The following is a 21,163-nucleotide window of genomic DNA, read 5'->3' on the forward strand; positions in this document are numbered from 1 at the left end:
AAAAACAGCGAAACACACAAACTATATAAAAGCGAACTCTGTATATTCTGCAATCGTCGTTCAGTGCTTTTATCATATACACTGAAATAGCCGCATTTCTGTCGTAACCGGAGATCCTAATAAAATTTCCGCGGAATTTCACGGTTCATTTCTTAGAATTTTCAATTAACTTGCACCTAATGTCAATAATATAAGCGCATCACGACGCGTTGTCTTTCAAGTTCACATGTAAACTATTTCAAGCCTCAAGGACAATCAGCTCCAATTACACACAAACAACTACCTCGGGTCAATCGTCGGTGAATCCTGTCCTTGGAAAACCTTATAAGCAAAATCAGATATACTCCAAAACTTAACACGCAAGACAGTATTACACGTCCCAATTTAAGGTAAGATTGAAGCATTCAAAATATTTTTAATTTTGCAGTTCCATGGCTAAAGGAATGTATATAGTGTAAGCTTTACGCATACATAAAGAGATAAAAGGGCAAACGGTTGCAAAGCAATGTTCTTTTATCAAAGATAGACTCGACTCGTTTCTGCCTTTCGTGCGGTTAAAACAAGCCATCCCACACACTTCCTCAATTCAGAGAGTAAAACTTGAGGACTCTTTAATCAGGAGAAGCGTGTGTGGTTTTAGCGTAACCGTATAGGTACACGTTTGCTGTAATCAAAAATGAAAGCAAGTCGATAAAAAAAACCATGCATGTCGTTCGTCAAGACTTGTGAAATAGTATCGCGATGTTCAGTTTGCTAACAACACAGAGATCATACTGTCATTTACATCGTATCTTGAGCGATAGTTTGACTTGTGTTGAACCACATGACTATCACTAGGCCGTATGAACGATATATCACAGGAGGGCAAAACAAAATTGCAATTCTAGACAGTTGTTCGACAAATATTAGACTGTCTTGGTCTTATATTATTCTGAACAAGGGGATTAGAGTTGATGGCAAACGATCAGATCTTTCGAAACTATGTTTGAGTCGTTAAATTCTGATGTTTTTACCAGAATTGTCCCGTCGTAGTATCTATACTCTAATAATAGTTCAGTCTTTATACTCATGAACCCCTGGGAGTTCAGTACAGCTTTATAGGGACATATCTACAACCACTGTGAAGTTAGCCGCGGATTCGGCCTCAGATTCGGCCTCAGATTGGGCCTCAGATTGGGCCTCACATTCAACTGTGTTCAATCATTCAAAAGTAGAATTTGGTCATTTAATAATAACAGGTTTTTTAGCCATTTTTTCGTTTAAACTTTAAAATTACGAAGATGTATAGCTTATTTATGCATTGCTAGACTGTAATTAGAACAAAGCAGTCGATTTTATACAGATTTACAGAGTAAATTGATTATTATTTTTGGGCACTGTGTGAGAAGTGATTGACCCGCATAGATATGGCATACACTATAATGTTTTATTTCAATTCCTGTGTATACGTCTATATTTTACAGAAAAATACGGCCTTACAAATGGCGTGCATCGTTGGGCTGCACAGTCACAACATACTCGGGATTATTTGCTTCCTTTCTCAAATTAAAAATGTCCTTATGATATAAATACAAAAGACTTAACTAGTATATGATCCTCTCACCGACGCTATCAATGTTACAATTTGCCAAAGTCATTTGCTACAACAAGAATTAGCGTAGATGTGCATACAAATCAAACGTACTATTGCCATATGACAAACAATGGTCCAACGAGGTTAGGATTACAAGTTAAACTCGGCGCAACTTTCACACGCATATATAGATCGTTTCAAACGTTATTTAGAACAGTATTTTCCCATCTATCCAAAAGTACACATCAGTTGAAGACGCAGACGTTACACGCTGAATGTTTCAGGGCAACAGCAACGACTCATTGCAAAAACATCTTACAATATTACATGGTGTTGACATATATACCCACGTTATCATCCTAATTGTGCAATTTAAATTTATGCATTTCATACAAAATGCATGCCTATTCCATCCACTGCATTGAAGTTAAAACTTCTGTTTATATGAAGGTATGATTTCATTGTTCTGCAAAATAATACAATGTGCTGTGCCGTGTTTTGATGCAGTTTGTAGCGCAGACGATGGAACCTGCGCTTAGGCATTAAGGGATTACTCAGAAGACAGAAGGTTGACGTGCTATTAAAATAAAGCAATTAAAACAGTGATGACATGTAAAATAGACGCACTTAAGCGAACAAAATGCGAAAGAAAGATGATCTCATTATGCCTGCTTAATTAAAAGACACATTTATTCAAGAGGATTAGACACATTAGAGATTAGACAATTATAATATTAGTTATGGTATCAAACTGAATATATAGCCAAAGATGCTCAAAATTTAACTGAAAGGTTTAATGAAGCAAAAAATCTACGTAAAAGATATATAAGATGCCTTTATGCTAATCAAGAACAAGTTACAATCATAGAGGATGGTTTCTTATTAACTGTCCATACAAATGTTCTCAAATTTTAGTATTCAGTACATTACTGTATGATCTTTCTCATGACACCAACGTTTTTGCGGTAAAAAGAAAAAAAACGGGCGTTTTTGCGATACATTCCACTTCGATTTCTGACGTATTATTGCGTAATAACCAGATGACAGAAAAACTCAATTATTGTAATTCTGAAACATAAGTTGTAAAATGAAATATAATTTCCGATGGATAAATGAATGTCAAGACAGAATGAAGCAAAAAATCTATGTAAGAGATATATAAGGGGCTATTATACGAAAATCAAGATCAGGTTACAATTGAGAAAAGTACTTAATATTTAGAGGATGGTTTCTTATTAACTGTCCATACAAATGTTCTCAAATTTTAGTATTCAGTACATTACTGTACGATCTCTCTAATGACACCAACGTTTTTGCGGTAACAAGAAAAAAACGGGCGTTTTTGCGATACATTCGACTTCCATTTTTGAAGTATTATTGCGTAATAATAAGAGCGCAGAAAAACTAAACTATTGTAATTCTGAAACATAAGTTGTAAAATTAAATATACTTTCCCATGGGTACATGAATGTCAAGACAGAATGAAGCGAAAAAATCCATGTAAGACAAATATAAGGCGCTATTATACGAAAATCAAGATCAGGTTACAATTGAGAAAAGTACTTAATATTTAGAGGATGGTTTCTTATTAACTGTCCATACAAATGTTCTCAAATTTTAGTATTCAGTACATTACTGTACGATCTTTCTAATGACACCAACGTTTTTGCGGTAAAAAGAAAAAAAACGAGCGTTTTTGCGATATATTCGGCTTCCATTTTTGACGTATTATTGCGTAATAATAAGAGCGCAGAAAACTAAACTATTGTAATTCTGAAACATAAGTTGTAAAATGAAATATAATTTCCGATGGATAAATGAATTTCAAGACAGAATGAAGCGAAAAAATCCATGTAAGACATATATAAGGTGATATTATACGAATCAAGATCAGGTTACAATTGAGAAAAGTACTTAATATTTAGAGGATGATTTCTTATTAACTGTGCATACAAATGTTCTCAAATTTTAGCATTCAGTACATTACTGTACGATCTTTCTAATAACACCAACGTTTTTGCGGTAAAAAGAAAAAAAACGAGCGTTTTTGCGATACATTCGGCTTCCATTTTTGACGTAATATTGCGTAATAATAAGAGCGCAGAAAAGTAAACTATTGTAATTCTGAAACATAAGTTGTAAAATGAAATATAATTTCCGATGGATAAATGAATTTCAAGACAGAATGAAGCGAAAAAATCCATGTAAGACATATATAAGGTGATATTATACGAATCAAGATCAGGTTACAATTGAGAAAAGTACTTAATATTTAGAGGATGGTTTCTTATTAACTGTCCATACAAATGTTCTCAAATTTTAGTATTCAGTACATTACTGTACGATCTCTCTAATGACACCAACGTTTTTGCGGTAACAAGAAAAAAACGGGCGTTTTTGCGATACATTCGACTTCCATTTTTGAAGTATTATTGCGTAATAATAAGAGCGCAGAAAAACTAAACTATTGTAATTCTGAAACATAAGTTGTAAAATTAAATATACTTTCCCATGGGTACATGAATGTCAAGACAGAATGAAGCGAAAAAATCCATGTAAGACATATATAAGGCGCTATTATACGAAAATCAAGATCAGGTTACAATTGAGAAAAGTGCTTAATATTTAGAGGATGATTTCTTATTAACTGTGCATACAAATGTTCTCAAATTTTAGCATTCAGTACATTACAGTACGTAGTAACACTGTGGAGTGAATTAAAAAGACCTATGTAAGCATTTATTTACACTTAATGTAATTATTTTATAGGAAACTCAAATAATAATGCATGATCAATGATCTTACAAGATCATTTGACTCGAATCGATTGTCTTGTTGATGATCCATCTATTTTTCTTTATGGCTTTACAGTTACCTATACTTCCTCTAAGTTTAATTCCGGAGGCACATTATATAAAAAACAAAACTATTGGAATAAATCACATCGTTTGTTCATGATTTTTTTTGTTTTTAAATTATAATTTTTTCTTCACTCCCGCGGTTGAAAAGAACGTACTGCAGCCACACCTACAGACAATTTAATTACCTGCTTGCCGACAGTTGAGTTGTCCGTAGGTGTTGTTATTGCTATATACATATCTGCTAACTATATTAGTTGGCTAATGTTATATTGTAGTTTTTTATTGATTATCGAAAGAAGTTGTACTAATACTTTATTATTACACACATAATGCACACACCGAAATTAGCATTCAGCTTTGGCAACTTATAGTACTGTAGCAATCGGCGGCGGAACTAGGACGATAATTAGGGGTGTTGTTTATCAATTAATACCCCCCTCCCCAATTATCGTTCTAGTTACGCCCTTCAATAAAACTTATATGTGAAAATCATAGGCGTACGAGGCGCGCTTATTCCCCCAGAAACATTTTAATAAATAAACGTTGGGCAAATTATCGTCGCAATTTACCACAGATTTTACCAATTTTCGCCAAAATTTGTAAAACTTTTTTTTACTGAGATATAAAAGAATAGACGCGTACGTGATCCCACCTCCCAAAAAGAAAAATAGGCGCGTACGCCTGTCATTAAAATATTATATGAGGACAACTATATGTTGCTCGAGTTATAACTATTAAATTTAATGTAAATGTAATATAAACAAGTGAAATGGAGCAAATATTTGAAAGCGTGAGGGATGCCCATGGAACTCTGCATGGATGTAAAGCACTGTCTATCAAAATAATACCTATGCAATAATAAGGTAAATCATGTATATGCTTTATATGTATATATGAAAAATTGTACGTCGTTTTATATAATTTCATTTCTTTTTAGGTGGCTTAGGTATTTAAATTTAAATCTGTCCTTGATAAGTGAAGCATAAAGAACCTATCGGTCTCGGAGATAATAATGCGCTAATTATAAAAGTGAAACTGCCACAACAATTCTGCAGCAATATACGTAATGAAGATACTATGTTTCAGGTGATTCCAAATGAAATGTAAAATGTATAAATTATATATGCATTCAGATTCTTAAATTTAAATTGTTGAAGGAAATTCATTACTGCGCATGAAGCAAAAAATTAGAATCCTCATAAAGGTCGTTAGAATGGAGAGTGGCATCAATACATTTATACGTATATAACTCTAACTAAATACAATACATATTTTCTAGATTAATTTGGGTAGAAACCTTATTATTTTCTAATTTTCTTCCGCGGAAAGCATATCTAGTCACCTACACGAGTTATTCAAAAAAGCACGGTAAGAAAAGTAATGTAATATTAAATATTGTAATTTGTTTTAAATCATTTTCAGCTTATGCCAATTGCCCAGTATCTTCGTGTCTTAATATTTCAGGTAGACAAAATGCAATGAATGCAGTAATCAATGATATCCTTGCAGATCTGGGTAAAATGACTTCAAGAATATATCCATGTCAATTTCACAAAACGCAATTGAAAGAATTTTTATTATGATCGCCGAATAATTGAATCAATATAAATCGATATATTTATGTATAAGAATAAATATATACCTATTACATTATATATTATATTATATATATTATATTATATTTATATTAAAGAGTACATTTTCTTTTTCTTCAGAATCACTATAGTTTAGTTCTTCCGTGAACTGATTATTACCCAATAATACGTCAAAAACTTGGGTCCAAGTTATCGAAAAAAAACCGAGTTTTTTTCTTTTTACCGCAAAAACGTTGGTGTCATCAGAAAGATCATACAGTAATGTACTGAATACTAAAATTTGAGAACATTTGTATGGACAGTTAATAAGAAACCATCCTCTAAATATTAAGTACTTTTCTCAATGGTAACCTGATCTTGATTCGTATAATAGCCCCTTTTATGTCTCTTACATAGATTTTTTTGCTTCATTCTGTCTTGACATTCATTTATCCATTAGATATTATATTTCATTTTACAACTTATGTTTCAGAATTACAATTATTGAGTTTTTTTGCGCTCTTATTATTACGCAATAATACGTCAAAAATGGAAGCCGAATGTATCGCAAAAACGCTCGTTTTTTTTCTTTTTACCGCAAAAACGTAGGTGTCATTAGAAAGATCGTACAGTAATGTACTGAATGCTAAAATTTGAGAACATTTGTATGCACAGTTAATAAGAAACCATCCTCTAAATATTAAGTACTTTTCTCAATTGTAACCTGATCTTGATTTTCATATAATAGCCCCTTATATATCTCTTACATAGATTTTTTTGCTTCATTCTGTCTTGACATTCATTTATCCATCGGAAATTATATTTCATTTTACAACTTATGTTTCAGAATTACAATAGTTTAGTTTTTCTGCGCTCTTATTATTACGCAATAATACGTCAAAAATGGAAGCCGAATGTATCGCAAAAACGCTCGTTTTTGTTTTTTTTACCGCAAAAACGTAGGTGTCATTAGAAAGATCGTACAGTAATGTACTGAATGCTAAAATTTGAAAACATTTGTATGCACAGTTAATAAGAAACCATCCTCTAAATATTAAGTACTTTTCTCAATTGTAACCTGATCTTGATTTTCGTATAATAGCGCCTTATATATGTCTTACATGGATTTTTTCGCTTCATTCTATCTTGACATTCATTTACCCATTGGAAAGTATATTTAATATTACAACTTATGTTTCAGAATTACAATAGTTTAGTTTTTCTGCGCTCTTATTATTACGCAATAATACGTCAAAAATGGAAGCCGAATGTATCGCAAAAACGATCGTTTTTTTTCTTTTTACCGCAAAAACGTAGGTGTCATTAGAAAGATCGTACAGTAATGTACTGAATGCTAAAATTTGAGAACATTTGTATGCACAGTTAATAAGAAATCATCCTCTAAATATCAAGTACTTTTCTCAATTGTAACCTGATCTTGATTCGTATAATATCACCTTATATATGTCTTACATGGATTTCTTCGCTTCATTCTGTCTTGAAATTCATTTATCCATCGGAAATTATATTTCATTTTACAACTTATGTTTCAGAATTACAATAGTTTAGTTTTCTGCGCTCTTATTATTACGCAATAATACGTCAAAAATGGAAGCCGAATGTATCGCAAAAACGCTCGTTTTTTTCTTTTTACCGCAAAAACGTTGGTGTCATTAGAAAGATCGTACAGTAATGTACTGAATGCTAAAATTTGAGAACATTTGTATGCACAGTTAATAAGAAATCATCCTCTAAATATTAAGTACTTTTCTCAATTGTAACCTGATCTTGATTCGTATAATATCACCTTATATATGTCTTACATGGATTTTTTCGCTTCATTCTGTCTTGAAATTCATTTATCCATCGGAAATTATATTTCATTTTACAACTTATGTTTCAGAATTACAATAGTTTAGTTTTTCTGCGCTCTTATTATTACGCAATAATACGTCAAAAATGGAAGCCGAATGTATCGCAAAAACGCTCGTTTTTTTTCTTTTTACCGCAAAAACGTTGGTGTCATTAGAAAGATCGTACAGTAATGTACTGAATGCTAAAATTTGAGAACATTTGTATGCACAGTTAATAAGAAATCCTCCTCTAAATATCAAGTACTTTTCTCAATTGTAACCTGATCTTGATTCGTATAATACCGTCTTATATATGTCTTACATGGATTTTTTCGCTTCATTCTGTCTTGACATTCATTTACCCATTGGAAAGTATATTTAATATTACAACTTATGTTTCAGAATTACAATAGTTTAGTTTTTCTGCGCTCTTATTATTACGCAATAATACGTCAAAAATGGAAGCCGAATGTATCGCAAAAACGCTCGTTTTTTTTCTTTTTACCGCAAAAACGTAGGTGTCATTAGAAAGATCGTACAGTAATGTACTGAATGCTAAAATTTGAGAACATTTGTATGCACAGTTAATAAGAACCAACCTCTAAATATTAAGTACTTTTCTCAATTGTAACCTGATCTTGATTCGTATAAAGCGCCTATATACGTGTGAAAGTTGCGCCGAGTTTAACTTGTAATCCTAAACCTCGTTGGACCATTGTTTGTCATATGGCAATAGTACGTTTGATTTGTATGCACATCTACGCTAATTCTTGTTGTAGCAAATGACTTTGGCAAATTGTAACATTGATAGCGTCGGTGAGAGGATCATATACTAGTTAAGTCTTTTGTATTTATATCATAAGGACATTTTTAATTTGAGAAAGGAAGCAAATAATCCCGAGTATGTTGTGACTGTGCAGCCCAACGATGCACGCCATTTGTAAGGCCGTATTTTTCTGTAAAATATAGACGTATACACAGGAATTGAAATAAAACATTATAGTGTATGCCATATCTATGCGGGTCAATCACTTCTCACACAGTGCCCAAAAATAATAATCAATTTACTCTGTAAATCTGTATAAAATCGACTGCTTTGTTCTAATTACAGTCTAGCAATGCATAAATAAGCTATACATCTTCGTAATTTTAAAGTTTAAACGAAAAAATGGCTAAAAAACCTGTTATTATTAAATGACCAAATTCTACTTTTGAATGATTGAACACAGTTGAATGTGAGGCCCAATCTGAGGCCCAATCTGAGGCCGAATCTGAGGCCGAATCCGCGGCTAACTTCACAGTGGTATATCTACAACAGCTATATAGGCCATAGCCATGTCCCGTCTCTGTATAGTGTAGGCTGTATAAACACAAATCATATTGCAGTTTTCTTGAACGAGATTTAAGCAAGGAATCAAATTAAGTGTCATAATAATTAAATCTGTCTTGGAGATTTGTGCTTACAAAACTATAGTCGAGTTTGATTTCATCTTGCTCGAAACTTAGGTAGTAATCTGCTTACGGACCGAGTTCAGTATCCATACTCTAATGTGGACCTGTGTTGTCTAACTTACTGTTTTCCAGCATATTTTGGTTGTGAAAGTCTTAAAATCAGTTATTAAAACTGCATAATGAGTTTCGAAATGTTTGTCATATGATAATACAATACACGAAGTGTTGTCATAGTAAATATAACAACCGCGTGAATCGGTGAGTGTGACCTCATAGTTGCTGCCTGGTGTGTCTACCATGGCAACCACTCTCGATAATATAATTATACAATTGTGTTCAACATGTCTCAAAACGGCCAAAAGTCGCCCTTTTTTCGCATTCACTGCGAGACATCAAAAACTGAAAGCTTAGAATGTAAATGACAAACTAAGAAGGGCAGTGGATGGCTAATTCCGGTTCTCAATAAATCAATGTCATATTTAAGCCGATTCTCCATTACGTCGCTCCCACCCCCCAGCGGGCGAAGAGTTTCAAAAGCCGCTTCTAACTTCGCCCGCGCGGGTGAAACGGACGGTAATGGAGAAACGTCTTTTGTCGACAAGAGACGTCCTCGTGTGATGACATGTAATAATGGTCATTGACCCGTCTTTGCTTGAAATATTTAAGAAATAAATAATGTCAAAAGACGTGTTACTTGTTAGCCAAACTATACCAGTGAATAGGTAATATGTAATGTAATAGTTTTAAAAAGGCAATGGGGAGCATCGCCATGTCCAAACACTGGGCACAAACACTGGACACCAGTGTTTATCCACAGGAGACTTAAAAAGCTTTTATACACAGTTTGGTATTATAAACTACAAAAAAACTGTGAAATTTACCTGTATTATATCTTTTTTCTGTATATGTGAACTCGCAACAGACGAGGAACCACCTGCAAAATTAAAAATGTTTATTCAAATTTTGTTTTTAAAAATTCATACGAGTATCTGGTGCAGATTTTAAGCGATTATTTTGTTATACAGACTGCATTCTTATTCTACTATCATTCGATGAAACTGGAAATCAAAACTTGTAACCTTTCCAAAATTCTCACCGAAAAACACTCATGCATGCATAACCGTTATAAAAATCTCCACTGCAATTGCAATGTCAATGAATATAAATAATTAAAATTATAAAAACAATTGCGAATGACGTTATATTTTTGGAGACGAATAGGTGAATGATAAAACTAAAAGCAATTAATAAGGCCTTTTAAACGGCTGAAGAAAAAACAAACGTTCATAGTTGGAAACGGATTGTAAACATTAAAACGTAGTTCTTTAAGCTCTGTTTGTTCCTTGCTGTCATTTTGTTATTTATCATTTTCAACCGTGATCCGCGCTTCCTAAATTGGCATACGGGACTGTCTCGTCTAGATCAGTATAACTACATTCTGTGGGAGGTTAAAAGATCGAGGATAACAGACAAGTTTCATTAGACATTTTCACGCTTTTGTCAACAACTATATTTCTCATTGGAGTACATAAAACTCGTCGTTAAGTGGTCAGGTATGATTGTTGAGCATCGTGTTCATATGCTCTAAAGCATCTTTATTTCTATAGCGTTCTAAAATCTAACTTTGCCGCCTTCGAGGAATCTTTAAATTTCGTGTTCGTGACTGTAAGTTTAGTTCATAGTCTCTATAGTAACGCACGAGAGGTTCGCGTTTAAAACATCGGCTTGAAGGCAAATCGAATTTACCATGGCAAGCATGTAATTTCGTAATAATATAATTTGATAAATGCATGAGGAATTTTAAATGGCATCCATGACCATGACAATCTTAACAATTCGATAATTTCAAGAAACGTATTCTCACCTTTCTTTTTTAAAATCGATTATTTTTACGCTCATTGGACATAACAATAGCCAAATGTTTCAATTGCTATGGCCGGGTAAACTTAAGACAACGTATGTGTAATAAATCTTTCAGTTTACAACAGCCTAAAGTATGACTAAGGATTATGTTTTGCTGTCTCTATAGTTTCAGAAGCATAGTAATAGGGATTATGGACATCGCATTTCACAAACTTCTGTGCCCGTTTGTCGGTCAATTGACCTTGAGTCCTTTTGTAGACGAGGTCTGCGGTATGAAAAAATACGAAACGGAATTTTAACGTGCCGTAATGCATTATATATTTTAACAACTCAATTTTTACATATAGAAAGAAGGAGTTATTAAGCTATCTAACAATGCATTTTTTATGTCATAATGGCTAGAAATGACTAAATAATCGTGTGTTCAAAATTTGCTATTCAAAAAACCAGGTTCTTCCACAGTTTGGAATAGAATGGGCATTCTTTTTGTACAGACATATAAAATGTAGAAAGTTAAAGTATCATTTTTTGGGAAAGCTAAATGAATTTTCTATCTGAGTACATCAGAGCCAAATCATTAAATTTAATACAATTATTCTTCACAGAAAAGACTGTTTCCATTGCGCATGTTTAATCATGTATCTTATAGATAGAACGATAACTAGGTGATGCCAATAATATATGTTCGTATTCGCCTGTAGCAAAAATGCAGAATTCCGAGTTATGAACTGAAATAACACTCTTAAATACTGAGGTTTTCTCCTCACATCTCTCATGACTTGTCGAGATAGGAATTTATGCTTCAGTACTTAAATAAAATATATAATAAATAAAATGTTTGTATGCAAATAACTTAGATATGTAATGTATCCTAACTACGAATAACTTTGATATGTATCCTAACTACGAATAACTTAGATATGTATTCTAACTACGAATATGTATCCGAACTAGATATTAAGTTGTTCTGGTCATCTCTTGTCACCTCAAATTACCGGGTTCATTATCATTTTTTTCAAACTGACAATCAGTTCAATTTTTAGATGTACAACGCAGGAGTTGAGCCGGAGAAAGGTGGAGCGACTGCCCCCTATTACAACCCCCAACCCGAAAACCAGGATATGTCCACCCCCATTCAACCTTTCCCCTCACCTCAACCTGGTCCACCTGGTTACCCTCAACAACCCATGCAGCCATATCCCCCCGCGCCAATGCAACAACAACCGGGAGGTTATAACACCACCAACACAACCAACACAACAGTTGTGATTCAACAGCAACCAACTGCGGTCGTTATTCAAGGTCCTAGAGATTGGAGCTCTGGGTTATGTGCCTGCTTTGATGACTGTGGAGTGTGTAAGTTAGGGGAAGGGTGGGAAGGGTGGGGCAGGGGTCATTGTTTAAGGTTCAAGGTTGTAAGCGAGGGACAAGGGTAGAGTTGGTTATTCAAGACACTAGAGGGTGGACCTCTGTCGAAGGTCTTAGGGTGAGACACTGGGATATCTGCTTTGATGACTGTGGAGTGTGTAAGTCAGGGGAAGGGTGGAAAGGGTGAAGGGGGGGTGTTATTGTTTAAGGTTCAAGGTTGTAAGTGAGGGACAAGGGTAGAGTTGGTTATTCAAGACACAAGAGGGTGGACCCCTGTCGAAGGTCCTAGGGTGAGACACTGGGATATCTGCTTTGATTACTGCATTTGTGGAGTTGTGGGTGTGTAATTGACGCGGGAAAAGGGGCAGGAAGTGGGTCTGTGGTGGGGTTGAAGAGCAGTTGATGTCAACTTTTGAACCAGAAAAGCTCTTTAAGTGTGTATGTCGACCAGAACAAAGAATTAACTGTAACATTCATTTTCCTTCCCAGGCCTCGTTGGGCTGTGTTCTTGCATGTGTGGGATGCCTGTCATTGAATGCCAGGTCAGCGGCGCTGCTGGAGAGTGTTGCTGTGTCGGAGTGTGCTGTCCGATTGCCCTGCGGACGAAGATACGAACGAGACACAACATTCAGGTATAATTCCACCCTGCCATATAACGTAATCCTCTTTCTCAATAACTTCCTTCCCAATTTCCCAATCGTTTTCTTTCTTCATTTCACAGGGAGGCATCATTGACGATTGCTGTGCTCTGGCATTTTGCCATTACTGCGCTTTTTGCCAAATGCAACGAGAAATTAACATGCATGGAATGTGAAATACGAAGCAGCTCTCATGAAACATTTGCACTTTGGACGATCAAATCATTTACGCGTATCATTTTAAATCATATATAACCTTATATAACATAATGTAATTTTATAAGTTGGTAAGAAAGCATGAAAACTTGTATGTAGTCGTAGATAGCTACTTCTCGTAGTTTATTTTACGTTGCATAATCATAGAGCATTTTCCTTTATACGGTAAAAACGGTCAGACCGGTCCTGTTTATTTTGGTACAGACGGATTACTGGTATTTTAGAGTGTTTCAAGAACTCTGCATTCAAGTTATTATCGTTATTTACATCAGCCTAGCACGGGAAATGCAGTTCCACCGGTGAAATACTGTATTTCAATTCAAAATACAACCGGTCTGACCATTTCGGTCGCTTAAAGGAAAGCGCCCATATAGAGACGAAAACTCTGAATATACATCGTATGCTTTGGTTATAATTCTTAGCAGTTATTTAGTTTACTGATAATTAAAAGTAATTTCGTTTTCCTTAATGTTTAGATCATACTTCACTGGTTATAAGCGCTTTACTATACACTGCAAATCACATATCTTGATCACAAGTGATCTACAGAACTCGACGTGATATTTGATAAAAACACTTCGGCACACAGCCTCAGCTTCGAGATCGAGTTTTTGACAGAGATTTTCTTCCCCTGGCGTATATATGCTGTTGAGTAAATCTAACGGGCTAGACTACTGTATTTCGCCAAGCTTATCACAACTTTGCCTACACAACAACACTTAAAATTAAGACTCCGACAGAGCAACAGATTTAAATTACACGCTTCGACTCTTAAATTAAACTCCTGCATAAAGCTTTGCATATTATATAATAGAAGGAGGGCATTTATAACATTTGAATGCACACGAACACAGTGAAACACATACCTACACAAGACGACACCTTCACCGCAAGTATAATACGTCAGTGAACATCTCAAAAATCACAAGACCGAATTGTGTTGTATACTCTGAATACACGAAACGAGGTGAGTGGCATATCGATTTAATGTCTAAATCTGTTTGGATTTTTGTCAAAAGTGAATAGCAGGGAATGAGCAATTTAGAAATCTTGTAGAATATACGATTATATACAATACAATAGACTACTACAGCATATAAACTGTCATCGCTGGGTTAAACTAATGATGACAATAAGTGGAAAATGTAAGCTATCTAAAAAAAATGGCCTTTGATGCTTCAAAAAGACTGACAAGTCTGATCGTGTACATTTTTCGGCTGGATTAAGACTTTCGAAACATCTTTATAATCCGAAGTTAATTGGGCAGTTTAATGTGTGAATATTTTTGTATGAAATACCACACTGATAAGACTCCCTGTGGGAACTGAAAGTGAATTCCAGGAATGGGACAATGGAGTGAGATCACGCAATAGATACCTCGCGTGTCTGTCTCTTGATTTCTCTCAGTATCTTCACTAAATTCGTTGAGAAGATAATCCAAAAACTTTGTATAAAGTGAGGTCTGTCTGAAAGTGAGCAATATAAAGCAACAGGCGCGTTCTCTATCGTAAGAGCAAATGTTTTATTATAATTTTATAATGATAATAAGTGCTTTAGTTGCATCGCTTCCTCATAAACAATAACACGACACAAACGTATGCATAAAATACTCCATACGCTATAAACAAATTTATTAGTCTTGGTCTATAGGTGTTCTACATTTTACTTCATTTCAAAATCCTATTCTTCCAATATTCCAACAGTATCATTTAACACAGATTTTGGAAAGTTAAACCAATAATGAACAACAAAAATGTGACACGTCACTGCATGCTAGAAATTTCTCGCTAAAGTCTAAACTGCGAGAACTGAGCAGCAATACAACGATATTAAAAGAATTTGACCGCTTTCTGAAGGGATTTACAAGCCAAAAGTGTTGACAGTTTACAGTAAAAAGATGACGGAAAATCTAGCTTTCATAACTAAATAATAAAATGGCTAAAGTATATTTCAGCATGCAGCGATATTTTTAGCCGGAGTTTCAGTATTCAGTCCTTAAAATCGGATTCGCTGACATTTGGGTTTCCATATCTTCGGTGGATCTAACTGTCTTCACGGGTCATTTTCTGGGGGGTTCTCAAATACCACACCATAAACGTGCTTTTGACATTTCCCTGATATAAAATTTAATTGCCAGATGTACAACGCTGGAAGCGATCATGGAAAGGCTGGTATGGCTCCCTATTACCCACCGGCAACCGATGGGCCACCACAACCTGGCTCACCACTTGGTTATCCCCCACAACCCATGCAGCCATATCCCCCCGGTCCCCCCGTGCCAATGCAACAGCAACCTGGAGGTTACAACACCACCAACACGACCAACACAACAGTCGTGATTCAACAGCAACCAGCTGCGGTCGTTGTTCAAGGTCCTAGAGATTGGAGCTCTGGGTTATGTGCCTGCTTTGATGACTGTGGAGTGTGTAAGTTAGGGGAAGAGAGGAAGAGGGCAGAGGGAAGGGGGGTGAGTTCTAGAGGGTGGAACACTGGATTATGTTCCAACCACCAAGCTCCCCTTTCCCCCTTCCTACAGCCCTTTGCTGAAACACTATCATAACACTGTCTTTCTTTCATGAGCTACAGTTATTTATTATCAACTCCGATTTTACTTGTTTTTCCACTCCAGGCATGGTTGGTCTGTGTTCTTGCATGTGTGGTCTACCAATCATTGAATGCCAGGTCAGCGGCGCTGCTGGGGAGTGTTGCTGTGTTGGAATCTACTGTCCGATTGCCCTGCGGACGAAGATACGAACGAGACACAACATTCAGGTAATTCAACCCTGCCATCATCCTCGTCCCCAAGGCCTAGCTCCGTTGCTCTCCACAACGGAGCTAGGCCCTGGGGACGAGGATGCCCTGCCATATACATATATCAGTATAATTTACATACCCACTGATTAAAAGGATAGTTAATCGATACTCCACGAGATAAGAAAGAGTTCGTGTATGTGGAAGAGTTAATTTGAAGGAAACCAACTTTATCGTTGCATGGTTATGAAAATGATCTTTATTACCCAGCAAATGCCTTTTTCCGATGGAGCTAAAAGTATATAGCTTCCATCAGATAACATCTTTTCGAACTAGTTTAGTAAAGTAGATGTACTGAGGATCGAGAGGGACACTCCAAAAGTGGTTGACAAGAAGATGGCTCCCGTTAACTCCAATTATTTCAGATGCATGATTCATAATTCGCTGACATTTGCCCAACAAAAACTAAGTACATGCTATAGATTCTCTTCAATTGACGTATTTGCCAAACACGAGATGGTGCAACTGAAAACATAGGCAGCCCAAATATGGAATTTGTGATATTTTGAACGCGAGAAATTTTCGCCAATTTGTCAACATATTGTAATAATTACACTTCCTCGGCTGAAACTGGCTTCCTTTTCAAACGTAAGGTCTGTTCACACAATCCAATTTTGTCAGATCTAGTTCACTTCTGATGTGTGTTTTATAGTCTGTGTTGATTTGCTACGCAAATGGGCAACAAATCAACTTAGTACTGCTTTATCAATAACCTGACTTCATTCCATACGTCAGAAACGAATTGGCTCCAACAAAATTAGATCGCCTGAACAGACCTGTATATTCTAATTTTTCTGCTTAATATAGGGAGGAATCGTTGGAGATTGCTGTGCCGTGTTCTTCTGTCATTATTGTGCTTTTTGCCAAATGCAACGAGAAATAAACATGAGTGGAATGTGAAATCTGAAGCAACACTCCTAAAAACTTATGCACTAGTCGGTCAAATAAGCATTTTAATTCATATATAATCTTATTTAATACAATGTATTAATATAATTTGGTGGGGAGACAAGAGAACTCGCATGTAGTTGTGTAGATAACGATCTCTCATTTTGCCAAATTATTTACACGTATCAATTTTCCCTCGTGTATAAGTAATACAACCGAATATAACATGCACAATATATAATTTGTTATGAAGCATCACCATAAAACTGATTTAGAAATAATTTATATTATGTGAACAGGCTGTTTAAAAGGATAATGAAACATAAAGTAAATTTCAGTTACACGACCACTTCCTTCCTTCACTGCCAACTTTATGCAAGTTAATCGGCCTAAATCTGGTGGTATTTTCATTAACATCTTCTTAATCAGCTTAAATCTGGTGCTATTTTCTTAAATCTGGTGCTATTTTTTATCAAAATCATCTTGATCGGCCTGAAACAGGTGGTCATGATTTTTGTGGACATCACCTTTAATCGAGTTAAATCTGGTGGTATTTTCACAACACGATCTCAATCAGCTTATATCTGGTGATATTTTCATCAACATCATCATCAACACCATAATTTATATTTGAACAGGCTGTTTGAAAGGATAATGAAACATAAAGTAAATTTTAGTTAGACGACCACTTCCTTCCTGCACTGCTAACTTTATGCAAGTTAATCGGCCTAAATCTGGTATTTTCATCAACATCTTCTTAATCAACTTAAATCTGGTGGTATTTTCTTCAAAATCATCTCAATCGGTTTAAATCTGGTGGTATTTTCATCAACATCATTTAGTGTTTTCGCTTGACTTGAAAAACCATTGTATGACCTGCAGAAAGATATGAACTATCGCACTGATTGATTATAGTTCAATTAACTGTCGATATTCACAAAGGCAAGTTCGATTTTAAAACAAGATTTTCAACCAAAATCAGGTTCGTTCCTTTGAAAGATACAATTCACATTGTAATCTGAAAGACCAAAGGTGATTTCTTTGACACGCCATGAAAATATTGTATTAAAATTACATTTTCTGCAATCTTTTCTTGCAATGCATAAGCTTTCCTTGTTTGTTTTAGTTTAACTTGGTGGAACTGGATGATTCTTCTTGTATTTACTATTAAACGCGATTCTGGTCTTTCTTTTTCAGTTGTGTCCCGGTCGGTAAACATTTGGCAGGTAACAATTGGCAGAAATGATGGAGTGTCGATTTGTGTGGATTTTCTTTGTTACCTTTCTTCATTTCACTTCCCACGGGGCACCTGGTGAAAGTGTTTCCCGTCCCTTTAAACGACACGCTTTCGTGGAAATTCGGGGGAGATTCAATCAGTTTTCGCGCAATGCATCAGAAGTACATGATAATGAATACAAGGAAATCGAAGCAGATGAAACTGGAAAGCTGGATAGCGAAAAACCAGAAACAGAAGAAGGAAACAGGCACTTGTTTCGTAAAAAGCAAGTTAAATTGGAGCATAAAACGCAAGGGAAGAAGAATGAAATAAGAAATCTAGATGATAAAAACGTGTACAACAAAAGACAAGGAGATAAGGAGAATGGAATTGAGATGCAAAAAAACGGACAGAAAGATGACAAAAAGTTGGTTGACCAAAAAAGTAGAACCCAAAAGTTAAAACAACTGAAAGACGAGAACAAAACCAGGAAGAAAGAGTGTAATAAGAACCTAAATCAACACAATGACGGACTTCGTCATGAAATACGAAATGCCTGCAAAAAGCAGAAAAGAAAAATTTGGAAACAAAGAAAACAACATAATCTTAATGGAACAAAACAAACACACGACGAGAGAAGTGAGAAACAATATAGTGGAACAAGACACAGCACAATACAAAATACCAACATATTGCACACTAAGTCTTTCACTATACCACCCACTCAATGCACGAAGAGAAATGGGAATGATTATAGGAATCATGTATATTCCTGTATGATGAATGCAATGCTGGAGGATAAGATTAAAGAAAAATGGAAGTCGTTGATTACTTCTCTCGTAATTACTCAAACTGATGATATCCCTTTTAAAACAGTTACTTTTACTCCATCGGTATTTACTTTAGAACGAGTGTTTTTTTACCTAAGGTATTTTACGATACTCTACAATGACGGCAATGCTGTAATGTTTTCGATACCAGTAGATGGGAAACGCTTTGACTTATTATTGAAAAATGAAGGCGGCATTTTAAGTGCCGAACATATCTATGAAAGAGTAAAAAGACCTGGCGGTATGGAAATAGAGGATCCGAGCGAAGAGGATATTTTTGCGGTGAAACCGGTTGTTACATCCAATTACAACGCGATAAAAGATATGGTATTTAACTTAATCATTGAACTGCTTAAATCAACACTTAATACTAAAGGCATATTCAAACAACTGAAAGATACATTTCCAGAGATAAATGATATTATTATTGACAATGTGTTTAAAGAAATGATTGAAATTACTGCAGCATGTTTTCTCAAGGATAATATTTTGTATCAAGAAGAATGGCTAAATTTTCTAAAAAAAACAATCAATGATAAAAAAAAAATAAAAAATTTTGAAGAAGGGATAAAAAATGACGCTACCACGAAAGTGAAGTACGAGTTGACAGCGAACATGCTCAAAACAGCCGATGAAGCAAAACAAAATTGGGAAAACTTACTTAAATCCAACGATTTTACCGTAACCACGGACAGTAAAAGTGGACAGGTGACAGTTCAGTTCAGTAAATATTCAAATATAAAATTGAAATGTGCATTAAAACTACTGCAATATATTCTAGGCTTCTACTTTCACCCAGACTCAAAAAAACCACAACAAAAAAAGCATGTAGCCATTAAAATCCCAATTGGAAAACTAAACGCGGTGTTTAAACTAGGACCTGGTCGTGGCAATGCGGCTTACCAAATTCTTGTGAATACAAAAAAGGCTGATTATCCTGGTACTGCTTCGAGAGGAAGGGGCGCGAGCAAGTATGAAGACTTCGTCGACAAACTCCTCAACTCGTTTGGAAATCAACCAAAACTTGCAAATGCCTTGTTAAATGCACTCCACTTGTCGCTAAACAACCAATTGCAACCTGATTTTAACAAATTGTTGGAGGTGAAAAAAAATGGTATAAGGAATGATAAAGAAACTGCAGAGATATATCGTGCCACGGTGGATTTTCTTGCCATAACCATGATCGCTGAAGCTGCACAACCTACTGATGACTTCAAAAGTCGTTTTCTAAAAGAACTGTCTGAATTAATTAATACAAACCGACGTTTCCCGGTTGGAGATAAAATGCCCAAACTGGCTAAGGAAGGAAGGACCCCAAGCGTTGATCAAAGAACAATTCAGCTCTTGCAAGAAATGCGAGATTCTGGTGAAAACATTAAAAATGTTTTCACGTCAAAAAAGTTTCCTGCAAGAGGGAAAGAAGGAACCCAGATGGCCAGAAATGATGCCCAGAAAAACGGAGAAGAAAGTATACCAGCTTATGCTGTCCATTTTTTGGGGTAAGACATATCGCTGTATAGTAAAGCTGTTACTATTTAACAATTAGACAACGAGTCCGAGTTGTCTATGAGCGAATAGTAAACGAAGGCGAAGCCTGAGTTGAATATTCGCTCATAGACAACGAAGCCGAGTTGTCTAATTGTTTTAGTATACACCCTGTACCTAGATATATTAATTTCGAGAAAATTATCGATACACCGCAATTACACCGAAAAATAATTTCATTAATTCAATTTTATACGGTCGCGCGAGCGAATTTTTCCCAAACGTTCACCATCACGAATAGACAATGGTTGAGTAGCCAATCAGAATGTAAGATTTGTAATAGACAATAGTTGGGTGTATACTATAGTACGGTAGTACCATGCAATCGAGTAATCACATTAACCGGAGTGAGAGGCCGAGAGAATGAGGAAAAAAGAGTGGAACTAGTCTAACTATAAACGCGTACGGTTACTGACATTAACTCACTTTTTTTTTCTTTTTTAGCAAAAAAAATACAATCTGCTACTAGAAGAAG

At 35.3% G+C, this 21,163-nt stretch overlaps 2 protein-coding genes across 3 annotated transcripts; both read left to right on the top strand.

Annotated features, from left to right (window-relative positions):
- Nucleotides 1–212: 212 nt before the first annotated feature.
- Nucleotides 213–13,853, top strand: LOC114529133 (placenta-specific gene 8 protein-like). Of its 2 annotated transcripts, none has more exons than XM_028550880.1 (4): nucleotides 213–389; nucleotides 12,220–12,532; nucleotides 13,034–13,176; nucleotides 13,266–13,853. In XM_028550880.1, exons 2-4 carry the CDS (start codon nucleotides 12,220–12,222, stop codon nucleotides 13,356–13,358), a joined length of 549 nt encoding a protein of 182 aa, XP_028406681.1. In that variant the 5' UTR covers nucleotides 213–389; the 3' UTR covers nucleotides 13,359–13,853. The 2 variants fall into 2 exon arrangements, with proteins under 2 accessions (XP_028406681.1, XP_028406682.1); XM_028550881.1 differs by lacking the exon at nucleotides 213–389 and adding an exon at nucleotides 10,601–10,866.
- Nucleotides 13,854–14,225: 372 nt separating this feature from the next.
- LOC114529134 (placenta-specific gene 8 protein-like) lies at nucleotides 14,226–17,532 on the top strand. The gene is made up of 4 exons (XM_028550882.1): nucleotides 14,226–14,365; nucleotides 15,536–15,824; nucleotides 16,028–16,170; nucleotides 17,017–17,532. Exons 2-4 carry the CDS (start codon nucleotides 15,536–15,538, stop codon nucleotides 17,107–17,109), a joined length of 525 nt encoding a protein of 174 aa, XP_028406683.1. The 5' UTR covers nucleotides 14,226–14,365; the 3' UTR covers nucleotides 17,110–17,532.
- Nucleotides 17,533–21,163: the final 3,631 nt, after the last annotated feature.

The sequence above is a fragment of the Dendronephthya gigantea genome, unplaced genomic scaffold (genome assembly GCF_004324835.1).
Source record: "Dendronephthya gigantea isolate DGI-Jeju-01 unplaced genomic scaffold, DenGig_1.0 000053F, whole genome shotgun sequence".
Lineage (NCBI taxonomy): Eukaryota > Metazoa > Cnidaria > Anthozoa > Malacalcyonacea > Nephtheidae > Dendronephthya > Dendronephthya gigantea.